Source organism: Cyprinus carpio, chromosome A23 (genome assembly GCF_018340385.1).
Source record: "Cyprinus carpio isolate SPL01 chromosome A23, ASM1834038v1, whole genome shotgun sequence".
In the NCBI taxonomy this organism is placed as follows: Eukaryota; Metazoa; Chordata; class Actinopteri; order Cypriniformes; family Cyprinidae; genus Cyprinus; species Cyprinus carpio.
Window position 1 is genome coordinate 14,921,517 of NC_056594.1, and position 12,974 is coordinate 14,934,490.

At 38.2% G+C, this 12,974-nt stretch overlaps 1 protein-coding gene across 7 annotated transcripts in view; it reads right to left on the reverse strand.

The window, feature by feature from the left end:
- Positions 1-12,974, reverse strand: part of LOC109048443 (zinc finger protein castor homolog 1-like) — a 191,336-nt gene that overhangs the window by 77,295 nt on the left and 101,067 nt on the right. Inside the window, exon 1 of one of the 7 annotated variants that reach the window (XM_042713320.1) lies at positions 2,494-2,897. The exons of 5 other annotated variants lie outside the window; for them this stretch is intronic. In XM_042713320.1, the coding sequence (XP_042569254.1) occupies positions 2,494-2,542 (49 nt within the window). In that variant the 5' untranslated portion in view covers positions 2,543-2,897. Of the gene's footprint in view, positions 1-2,493; positions 2,898-12,974 lie in introns of those variants that run through there. One more of the 7 variants, XM_042713326.1, reaches the window with a different exon arrangement.

Sequence of the window (12,974 nt, forward strand, 5' to 3'; positions counted from 1 at the left end):
CAAACTATACTATTTATATATTAACTTTGATAATTAAACTGTGTTAAAGCTGCATTTTGTTTAAAAAAATTATGTATGAGCTATATGGATTCAACATTTAAATAAATACAGCTACATAAAAATAATTTAGCAAATATTTTTTTTGCCATGTTTTAATATTAAAAACAAAACTACAAATTAACAAAAAATTTTTTTTTTAATTTAAATAATTTTTGTTTCAAACGACTCAATGTACAAAATGCATTTTAGATGTCCTTCTAAAAGGAGCTCACCTTTCTTCAGTCATCTGTGCATGTCATCAATTATAGATTAGAATTTTAAGAATATGCATGAGTTGACATGGCAACACTGATCACCCCTTCACTAAAGAGCGCTCTTGCCTCTCTCAGCGGTCGGGTGTGCCGAGGGTCCCTCAGGAAAAATAAGCATAAAAGGGGTTAAATGTGATGCCTAGCATCCTCTCCCCCTTTAATGTCCCCCTTCCGAATGTACTTCAAAACTCTGTTAATCTGCAGCACACAACATTCCCATTAGCATAGCCCAGCCCCCTCATAAAATTTCCAGCTAGTTTAATTAAAAAATGTAAATTTACTGTCATCCGAAGAGCTGCAGAATTAGGACAGCAACAGCCTTTTTTATTGCTTAAGACATCAAATTGATTCGGTTGTTGCTAAATTGTGATAAAGGTTATTGAGGGCTGCAGACCTTGGGTTGTTTTTTTTCCTCCTCATTTGATCCTGTTTTGCAGATGAGTGGTAAAGGTGCTCAGAGTGGACAGAGGCTAAAACTGCTTTCGCTTGCACAGAATAATAAAAAAAAGAATAAATGCTGGAGTAATAAAATAACTCCAGTCATCTGAACAGAGGGCATGCAGCAAAATGACAACGATTCGAAAAAATCTAGGGTGTGTCTCATTTAGAATAGAACAGAAAGCAAACTGTTATCCTGTTTAAAAACAAAAAAAAGTTTAAAAGTTTCTGATAAATATGACAATTAATCTGAAGCCACTTCTTGAAGTTCATGAGATGCTCTTTAAAAGAGGCAACAATAACATTTATTTTCACTTAGTTTAATTTCATCTTTCACCATTTATCTTTTAGAATAAACAGTGTTCATTAGTGTCAAGAAAAAAAATCTTTCTTGCCTGAGGACAAGACATGAAGATATAATATCAATAACTCGGTAAAATTATTGTTTGAATTTTCAGTTATGACAAAATCTACTTTTGGCACTGGAAAAAATTCACCAATGTATGTGTGTATTTGTTTTGCAAGCTAAAAAAACTAATAAAAAATTTATTATTATTATTATTATTATTATTATTATTATTATTATTATTAGTTAAACAACCAGTCCTATTTCAAAACTTAAAAAAAGTGAAATTTTGAAACAAGTAAAAATGTATGTTTTAATTTTATATAAAATATATATTTTTAAAATTAAATAAACATAACAGTTACACACCACAATATATAATCAAATAAATGTCAAAGTGACGTCTAAAACTCTATCTAAACAGCATCGAGTAAAACACATCAAAAGCCAAGCAAACAAGTGTGTGAATAAACACTACAATTCTGGCCTAAATTAAAACTATTAATAAAACAAATACATTGAATTTTCCAGGAACTATATTTTAAGACTAAACTGAAATAGAAATCTAACTCAAACTCAAACTCAAACCACACAATGCTAAAACAACAGCATTTATTTCAGGAACTATTTATTTCAATTTCTGATTTTATAGAAGTATCTGAAGCTCCAAAAGCCGGATTATTTGGTAATGAAATTAGGAAATAGGATGGGACAGTATGACTGATATCAATTTCATAAGATCCCTAAACGGAGGAACAAGGAAAACGGAGAGGGATATCATCTGTTCTGTGTGCCCTTACATGTGTCAAAACAACATTACTACAGCATTTTGTTTACTCAGTCCCCTTGGCAACAAACCCCTAGGCCACACCAGTCACTTCACTAATATTTTGACATGCCTATGTATGTTTATGCCACATCGGTGCCTCCATAAAGTTATATCAACATCAAAAAAAGAAATAAAAAAAATCCCCTGACCTAAGACAAACATGACTGCTTTAATAAACACAGATGTGTGAGTTTCAAACATCGCCGAATGCCTGTAGGTAAGACTGATACACCACGTCTAAATAACAAATAAACTCGTCTACTTCCAGGTTTAAAATGAAAGTAGTCTACTTAAATTCTTACCCTCCTGAGAGGCATGAGTAAAGTAAGAAAAGAAAACACGGGACTCAGGGACAGAGTGATCGCATTAAACACTGCCATCTTCTCACGGCTTGTCACACAGTTATAAATAAAGGTACAGTAAACTCACAGCAACGATACGCGGCACTTAAAACAAGAGCAACTTCCCTGTTCAAGACATATTTTATATTAAAACACTCACCTATGGACACTCACATTCACACACACACACACACACACACAGAAAGGTTAGAGAGGAGGGTCACTTACCATATTCAGGGTAGTCGAAGTTAAATCCTGTCAAGCATGTAACTTTCATAATATTACTGAAATCTGTTTGAAAATCATCAGATGTAAGCTGGTCTGTGAGAAAAGGAAAACTAAAAGAAGTTGACAATAAGCGCCTTTTCTGGTCTCAATCATGTACTAAACTCCTTAGCATGTAATCTGTCAATAGTTTGTAGCAGAGATAATGCCGGCTGCCACGAGTGAGGTTGATTGGCAGCTTGGCTTGGCCCCTCCTCCTGTGGTTTGACGGGAGGTAGGTGAGAGAATACAGAGCCTGCCCCTTTCTCGACCGCTCCTCCTGCCTCTCTCACTCTCTCTCTCTCTCTCTCTCGGTCTACGGTTCTGCTCCTGTACAAGCGCACACACACACCAAGCAGTTGGCGATGTCTGAATAGGCAGATAGGAAATTACAGCAGTGGAGGAACCTGAGCACACTTTTTTTCCTCCCCTTAGTGGGCTGGCCTTCCCATCTTTGGGCTCTTCTAGCCTTTCAAGTCTCTCGGGGAGGAGCCTTCCATGATTTCATGAAAATGAGGAGGGAGGGAAAACTCAAAGGCTTTAGAGAAAATATCAAGCTCATTAGATCTATCAGTCGGACATTTTTGCATGTGATTCTGATGATAACAGCACGCCCGTTTTAAAATGAAAAAAGTGTTCTGGTTTTTGTTTATCTCATGTTGTGGGAAAGACCCTCTCTGGCCTACTGTACATTTGACTATCGCAGTTCATTTTATGAGTGTTACTTACTGAAAACAGGAAGTTTGCGGAATATTGCAAAAAAAAAAAAAAAAAAAAAGATACCAGCAAATTTACGTGTAAAACTAAAGTGGTTATGTAAAAGAAAAAAGGCTAAGATCAGTTACATTTTATTGCATATTTTAAGGTTTCCTCATAAAAAAAAAAAAAAAAAAAAAAATTTAGTATTGAAGAGTGCTCACATGGTGAAGTAACCTTATCCTCGGAACAGTTGGTTGCATATTACGAGGAAGGGGGAAAAAAAACCCTACATGTCCCATCCCCCGTTCCCTTCTTCTCCCTCCCTTTTTCCCTCCTTCTCTTCTTCATTCATCTTTGCCTGCTCTCTGTGTGCTTGTCCCTCTGATAAGGTATCAGTTTTTCATTGCAATTTCAGGTGAAATGATAAACGGCAGCCGTTACCAGGTGACAATGAATACTTTATAAGACAAAGCCCTTATTTGCCTGGCAGTTTTCTTCCGCTGTGGCATGCAAAAGCACACCCGGACAGCATATTTTCAGCATATTTCTATCTAAAAACAGACGACTTTGGAAATATTTTTCATTTGCAACTTGAATCGCAAATAATATGACTAAACAACAGGCAAGAAGTGCCAAGTTTTGGCCAACACAAAATGAGTTTAATTTCTTGAAAGCACTGAGAAATAAGCCCAATAAAAAGGGGAAATGCATATTCTGGGTACTGTCTCATAACTGTGAGAAATGAGTCAATCACAAGTTCCTGTTTGCAAACTGTTACATCTCATTTGTGAGCATAAAACAGGTTTTGGTTGATTTAGTGATTATACGGATGACTCATAAAGCAACAATGGCAAAATGTTCCCACCTCAAACTCAATAATCCAAAAGGGAAGAGCAGTCAGTCATTAAATATCTTCAAGACGTTATGGAGAAAACCCTAAACATGCAAAATATCAGCAGACGCACCACACCTATCGATCACTGCCAACATCATAAAAGTTTTGCAACAAAACAACATAATGCCACCTTTATGCACGGGACATTTTTGAATTAGTACAGCAACACGTGTCGAGGGCATTCAAAGCGCTGACTGACACCGTAACAAGACGCACAACGAGCGCGCACCGTTCCAGCGGAATGCTTTGTACGGTAGGGAACGGCCAGTGTTCGCAAACCATTTTTCTTTTCGCTGCCATTTCTGTTTCTCGGAGAGGAGCTGAATGGCGTTTGATGTGGCCCATTATGATGGTATGCTTAGGGCATGGGGGTAAGCGGGGAGGGGGGACTGTGACATGGCAGGGCTACATCCGTCAAAGGGATGCAGGGGCCAGACGTTTAGCTGCCCCTGACCGCGCACTCCAGGAGGGGCTGGTCTGATGTCCGCCCGCTCCAAGCGCCTCGCTCCGCCGGGACAAAAGCCAGCGCCCAGTTGAAAGATGTGAATTGAGGGGCTTTTGTGCCTAGGGCCCAGGGCCATGCGGAGTGAGAAAACTGACCTTTGCTGGGAGTTAGATTGTGTTTGAACCCTCTCGCTCTCTCAACCAGTGGGACGGCACAGACTGAGTGGACGACTGTGAGACGGAGGGCATCACAAAAAAGAAAACGAAATAAAAAAGATGGAAAAGGGAGCATCATCACCATCATCATCATTATCTCCTTGGCCTGAAAAAGAAGCTTTCCCACAGAGGTTTAAAATAGAGTTTTTTTTCCCGCTCAAAATCTCAATTGTGAAATTGACAGGAAATTGAATATGACAAATCTGGAGTCTAGTGCAGTGGCTTGAAAAGAAGGCCTGAGAAAGCATTTGCCCTTGTTTTGTTCTAGTGAAGCCTGTGATGTTGGATATTATTCCCCCTCACGTCTATTTGGATAGCATTATATATTTATTTTTCCTAGGGTAAACGTATTGCATACCAAAATGTGGGCATATCTCCAAAAGGAGCGGTCAGAAGTTACTTATCATAAACTAATTGGCCGACTTGTGGTGGTGATCTTTATAATGAAAATCTCTTGATTAAATAGCCATATCATCATTTTTCAAACAAATGAAAATGCACTTGGGGGAAAAAAAAAGAGGCTAAAGATGTTCCAGGAGCAAAGAAAGGTGCACATCTATCTAGTGGTAGGCTGACATGTCCAGTTCACTTAAAAAACATTACTTAAAAGTCTAAACATTTGTCTTGACGCAGCTTTCATCCCCTGCCTCCCATCATTACATTTCAGTATCTCTCCCGGATGCAGACAGTCATAATGTAATCTTCCTAATTTCAGTCTCTCGCAATCTGGTTTTAAAAGGGAATGAGAGAAAGGGCCACATTTCTGAAGGCCCTGACCATAATCATTTTAGACAGATAGCTTCTCCCATCGCAGATGAGCAAATATTTGTAAACTAGCTATCTAATGGAAAATTATAGCGAAATTAGAGCGAAATTCACGACAGAGAAATCTGATTATCTCTAATTTTATTATGCCATCTTAGCCCACACAGCATATTTTTGTAGAGTTTTTTTTCCATAAATACCTATGCCAGGGGTCCTGGTAATCAAATAAAATTGAAATTCATCTCCCCATTAAATTCAATTAGATGCAATTTCAAAAGCCTATCAAAGATTTTAATTACTAAATTATAAAAGTCTCTAAAGCCAAATTGGGGAAGAACAAAAGTACATCTCTGCATTGGAGGGGGCAGGAACATAAATATAATAAATGAACGTGACTCAAAATAAAACAAGCAGAGGAAATTGTCGATCCAAAAAAAGATACCTGATGGAAAATGAAATTAACCGAGCAGAGGCCTTATTCAGCGGCTCTGGGTGGAAGAGTGACGTGCAGCCAGGACGAAAGACTCCTGGACCAGAGGAAATGAACTTAGCTGAGGTACGCTCTGCTTCTAAACGTCTGCCCTCCGAGTTATTAAGCCATAATTGGCTAATTGACACCTTAATTTCATTTATGGGCTCCTGCATTGAGGAGTCAACCTCTGGGTATGGAGGTGGTCCATGAAGAGAGCAGCGAGCCAGTATCCTGTGTGCAGGTGGATCCGAGCCCTCTTCAACCCCCAGGACGCCACAATCACGAGTACAATAATTAAATGGCAAAGGGAAACATACTGACTGAGCAAATGCTTGTGGAATACACTAAAATCCTCCGTACCTGCTAACGATGACAGCTGCGGGGATTCAATCGTGCGTGCACAACCAATATCCTTGCAACTTGCCTCATTGGGCATCAATTTGTTTCCCTGCGATAATTCTTTTTGCTAGAATATGTGATAAAGGCTGTTTTTCTAGGTGATGTGAAATGCCCCGTTTAAATTATGTTTACCCCCGAAAAGCTTGGTATATCATAAACAAATTCATAAACAGTAAATTTGCAGCGGATTTACGGATGAACGGGTTTCAGCACGCCGTGCCGTAATGCGTAGGACTGACTATTTTAAAGTGACATCAAACACTGCTGCTACCTTTCCACAAAAGTGCTCACAATGGGACAGTAGAGGGGTCTCGGGTCACCTACTAGGCCTGTTTCCCAGCCACCCCCTACTCCACACCAGTGGGCGGCTAAAACAACAGCACAGCAGCCTGGGAGGACTACAAAGCTCCATCTGAAAGGACACCTGCTGCCTTTATTCACTTAACGCTCTTTAACTGCTCTCTGTGTTTGTTTAAAAGCCATATCCTAAAAAGACAACCTTCAGGCACTGGATTGGGCGATGATGAATTAGATAAATATTGGCATTAATTGTTGCTAGACAAACATCTCGCCGTCTGAGAGAGAGAGAGAGAGAGAGGGTGTGGGGGAGTGCGGCTTCTGGAAGACTCTGCCGATGCAGAGTCGAAATCCGATAGAAGAGGCTCGGTAAATATTACTAAACTGAAACTTTAATCTGCTTTTTTCCACACTCAAGCTGGCTGGGTATTAAAGCTAATCTTTTTTGTGTGTCATATGGTGGAAGATATGGATGGAGCTAATTTTTAGAGACAAATCTGATATTTGTCAACTGGTTGAAAAAACCTAGGGATTTTCCACTAATCCTCCCACGGATATGAAGGCGTGTTAACAGCAAAATGCAGATGGTGTGGAGTGCTCAGCACCCAGCCCAGGCCCGAGCTAGCCTCGGAACGACAAACTGCAACCTGTGCTAAAGCGCAAAGTGGCTAGTGTGTTATTCTACGTTGCAGTTTTCTCGCTGTTTATTCTCTAGTTTGCCTGGCTACTTCCTCTGCAAATTATTAAAAAATGCAACACTGAGCTAACTTTACAACTCTTTCTTTTTCTAATATGGAGATAAGGGGGAAAAAAATAATTTAAAATGTAGCATAAATCTTTAAGGACGCCAACTGCAAACCCACTGGGTAATTTTCTTGTTCACCTTTACAAATGAAACTCGTTCCTTTCCTCTGTATACTTTTGAAAACTTTAGAAAGTAAGGAATGTTGTTTTAGCAGTGGACCAAAATTTTGATTAAGGATTACAAAACAAGATAGATAGATAGATAGATAGATAGATAGATAGATAAGTTTAGATAGATAGATAGATAGATAGATAGATAGATAGATAGATAGATAGATAGATAGATAGATAGATAGATAGATAGATAGATAGATAGATAGATAGATAGATAGATAGATAGATAGATAGATAGATTTTAAAATCTCAATCTATCTATCTATCTATCTGTCACAGAGTTTCAAGTGCAGTCCACTAAAAAGGCAGTTCATTATTGACTTCACTGAAGTATTAGAAAGAACAATCTACAAATAGAACTGTTCAGGAGGAAATGAGACTTTAAAGCTCTATTTAAGGAACAGTGCCAACATGGCAGTTCACATAAAGAAAAGGCTTTTTAAGAAGTTAACCACTACCCTTCCTCAGATGAGAGGCCCCTTATGAGCAACTGAGACTGAGACAGAAAGAGAAGAACAAAGCTGATCATCATCAGTCGGACAGACAGATCTGAGATCAGCAAAGGTGTGAGGTAGAAAAGCCTGTCACTCCACCAGGAGGAACAGACTACAGTGATACATGTTACCAATTCTCTAATGTTCTTTTTTTTTTTTAAGTCAAAAATGATCCAAAGCAATCCAAGCCTTTCATTCTGACCACAAACATGCATTAACAATCTCTAACCTCCAATATTTTAAAGAAGCTGTATGAACAGGCACAAATGTTCTGCTGAACTTATTCATCTTCTTTCGTACACTTTGTCAGCATGTTAGTATTTTATTCAACGTTTTTTTTTTTTCTTTTTTTTTCATTTATGGCACAGGTTAGCTTGTAATAAAATTACTTATTTGCTGCTTTAAAGAAACAACAAGTTGGATAAAATAAAAATAAAAGCATGGTAGAAGTGACTTATGTAGCACAAATGCTTGTTGAAACTAGTAAGCATTGCTGACATCTATTGATCAGTCCTACTGTGAGCCGAAAAAAGTTTATATCATAGGCACAGTGAAATTCAGCATTATTTTAACCTTCAGAGATGCTTTGCATTCATCTGTAAAAAAAATAAATATATAAATCTAGAGAAGAAGCGGGGGGTGGGGGGTGATGGGGTGGGAGCTCACTAAAGCTCTTTTGGTGTAATTGGCTGAACAGCAAGGGCAGCAGAAAATTTACAGGCAGGCGACAGTGTGAAGGGGACTCGGTCACTGCATGAACACAAGCCCTCAGTACTAGCTGCTCCACTCTAGCCTGGATTTTAACCACTGGCTTGGCACTGGGATCTTCCAGTGCTGGCCCACCTACACTAAACGGAAAGCACTACAGACTACCGACATGTAGTACTGAACAGTTTTAAAGGAACAGTTCACTCAAAATAAATAAATAAAATATAAATAAATAATTGCTGTTCCTTTAGAATTTCTATTAATCAGAGAATCCAAAAAAAAAAAAAAAAAAAAAAAAATGAAAAGCATGTTTTCAACAAAAATATTAAGCAGCACAGCTGTTTTCAATATTGATAATAATTAAATGCTAAATCAACATATTAAAATGATTTCAGAAGGATCAGCTATTTAAATTGTAATAATATTTCACAATATTACGGTTTCTATTGTATTTTTGATTAAATAAATGCAGACTTGGTGAGCATAAGACACTTCTTAACAAGAAAATCTTACCATATTTGTAAAAAGACGTTGTAATTCACTGAAAGCCTTTATTCTAGTTCTCCTTGGCATGTTCATGAGAAAAGTAGCAATGCTTGAAATAATCTCTCTTTTGATTTAAATCCTTAAAATGAATCAACTAATTCAGTTTGGTCTGAATGATTCATTCACTTCATACTGATTCATCGACTGTGGTTAGCAGGTAACTGAAAAGGTTGTCAATGAAAATCAGCATTGAATTTAGTATATTAGTCATATGGACTACATTTATGATACTTTTTTTTCCAAACCAGAATGCTCCCAGTTCATTGTAACTGCATGGAAAAAACAATCAGTACTTTATTAAAAACATCTCCTATTGTACTGCAGAGAACAAAAAACTTAAACTGGTTTGGAACAACATGAATAAATAATGACAGAACTGTAATTTTGGTGTGAACTATCCCTTTAACATGACAAACAGTGACATGAAGCCAAAAATCCTTAACAGAAACCAAGCAAATCCAATCAAATTGTAATGGAGGGCAACGGTGGAAGTAAAGCTGTCATGGGTGGCCCAAAATTGGCCTAACTTGTCACAGAGGTGCCTCTTTCAACACCAACCATCTTGAGAGGATAGAGAGGATAACACTTGAAACCTCACAGCTTTATCTCACCCGCTGATTTTCCATAAAATGCCGGGCCAGGGAACCAGGCCATGTGACCGCCATGTAGGTCAGGCAAACGGGGGTAGAGCGGTGGGTGGCAGTGGGGCTTGCGGAGCGAGGGAGTTTTCAATGGAACTGTCGAAAATAGCATGCGGTAAACAGATTAGATCAATAAGGATAGTTGCTATATCTGTCTTTGAATACTACCCAGAGAGAGGATAACAGAGAAAAAGAGCGATTCGGGGAGAGGTGTAAATAAAAAAAACGCAGGAAGAGAGATGAACAGACCGTTTTGTTTAAACAAAGTTATAAGGTCATAAAATGTTTGGGTGGAGCTAATCAAACAACTTGCCTACATGTGGAATACGCCTGAATTTACCAAGTGTGAGAAATGTGTGTATATGTATACTCGCCTAACATGCTGTTAGTCTTGACCCGAGAGAACCTGAGACACAAGTGAAGAGTTTAAGCCTGCAATAGCTGACAGCTGGTTTGGGCAAAGCCAGGAAATATGACACTGTGTGTCAGTTGCTCAAATAAATGTTGGAAATGGCAGCTCTCGGCTCAAACTGCAAATCTGAAGACGGGTTAGGAACATACAACACTAGTGGGTTTGACAGCGCGGTTAAAATATATGAAAACCGATGCGGTGCCGACCGTTTTGCGCAATTTATCAGACGATAATTGATATTAATGTTGAAGGAGCCTGTCAGCCAGCACAGGCTGGAGTAATGAATTGGTTCCTCTAATGTACTCACTCCTAGACCCTTCAAAACTTCTCGATGTTTAATTTTTTTTTTTGTCCCCTGGTTTGTTCCTCTTTATAAACCAACACAAATGTGAAGGTTTGTGTGCAAGCTGACAGACCAACCCACAGGGAACACAATGAATAGTATGAGCAGTATGTTTCAGTTTGCTTACTTACAGAAAAGGAAGCAGATCTATTGAATGAGCGATTGACACCCAGACTGGATTTTTCACTGTCAGAGTATAAAAATAACACTCATTGACTGGTTGACCTTGCTCGGTGAAATGGCAATGTATTGAACATTTGTGTGAAACTACTGTATGACGTTAATTAAACGGACATCAGCGACGGTGGACCCGGGACTCAGATGAGTCACAGCGGGATGTTTTTCTCTTATTAATTGACCTTGACCAATCGTTCACCCAAAACCTCCATTTTGTTTTGGAGTTTATGTTGCATGTAACTAACGTGAAATGGCCCCCGCGACCTAAGTGCCGTCTAAAATTGAGATATTGGCACTGCTGTTCATCATCTCAGCATTTTTTTCTATAAATATGAGCATTTGGTGTGTTTGAATGTCAATCCCCAAGCCATCAAATCAAGACACTGTATCCCTGTTTACAATAATTATTGATCATAAGTCTGCTCTGGCTGCTCATAAGGGTCCCTTTCAATTGATTTTTTTCCTCTCCTGCCTGAAAAAAATTTAATAGAGTTGGTATGAATTAAAGGCTGTTTTGCTTCAATTCATCTAAGCAACCAGACAATAATTTCATGTTACCAGGGAAACATGATAACACAGACTCCTTGTTGCTAAACAATCAATTAATTTTATGCTTTGTACCACTGTTTACTCTCCCATTAAAACCTGAAAAGTCAGTTTAGCTTTTTGCATCGCTCCAGTTTTCAGGTTTTGTTGAATAAATCCTGAAATACAAAAGGGAGTGAGAGAGAAGCCAGGTGGCCATGAGTACAGCAGCTCCACACACAGACGTGGCCTTTTGTTGAGATGCTGAAATTCAACAAACCATGCCCCATCACGAATAGAAGCTGTGTTTTTGTTGAAAGGATGTTTTTATGTCACCATTCTTCTAATGAGGGGGCATGACAAAGCATTGACTTTTATCCATTTTAATCAAAAGCATTAGCTTGGCTTGTAGTGAAAAGATACCATTCCTCGTCTCCGTTTTACAAGTGTGGCAGGTTTTGGTCAGGGATCTTTACAGTCTTTATACAGAAGCTTTATCATATTGTAAATATAAAACTTTTCTGGAAACTATTAAATATTATATATGCTGTTTGATTAAAAAGATATTTCATCCAAAAATTCAAATTCTGTCATTTACTTAGCCTCAAGTTGTTTCAAACCTGTATGATGTTTTATAACACAAAAAGAGACATTCAGCAGAATTTTCATGCTGCTCTTCATCATGATTTATAATATAATTTCATATATATATTCATTGATTCATATAGTCAATGATGACCAGCGGTTTTCAAGGTTAAAAATGACACTAAAGCAACATAAAACATTCTCTTGAAGCTTTGTGTTAGGAAAATACAAACATTTAAGTCATCTCTTTCTTATCCCTTTAGCGCGTACGATCACACCGGTGTGATCAGTCTTTGCTGGTCCCTGAAGCGTACGATCACACCGGTGTGATTAGAACTTTCAGTGAGTCACGTTATCAACTGCGGAATTTAAATCCGCTTTCACGCTTTGGCTACCGCAGAGCCAGATCGGACACGCTGAGCGCTGTACATATTATCACAAATATTCAGTGTTTTCAACCATATAATGCTTATTTTAGGTTTCAGATATTTAAAAACACATAAGTACTAGCAAAAACATACATTTACAGTTTGTAAAATACACGCTGATGTCTATGGAAACGGCAATAATGACCCTTACAAATATAATCTGACGACATGTTTTTATTGATATCATATACAGATTGTGTAGGTAACTATAAAGTTTATTCTGCCTTTCTCCGAGTTTACCTGAGACCCTTTAACGTGTTTCGGGAGGAAATGATGAATTTGCGTGCTGTAAATCCCACAGCTCGGATTCAGCGCGAACTAACATGGCGGCGCCCATCACCCGGTATAGATCAACTAACACGGTCGATATAAAAGTGTTTAAAACTACCAAATATATTTACTTGCACATATTTCAGAATCGGAATATCAGATATACCATAATCTAGTGAGTAGAATGTTTGAATATTTTGAATAAAACAGG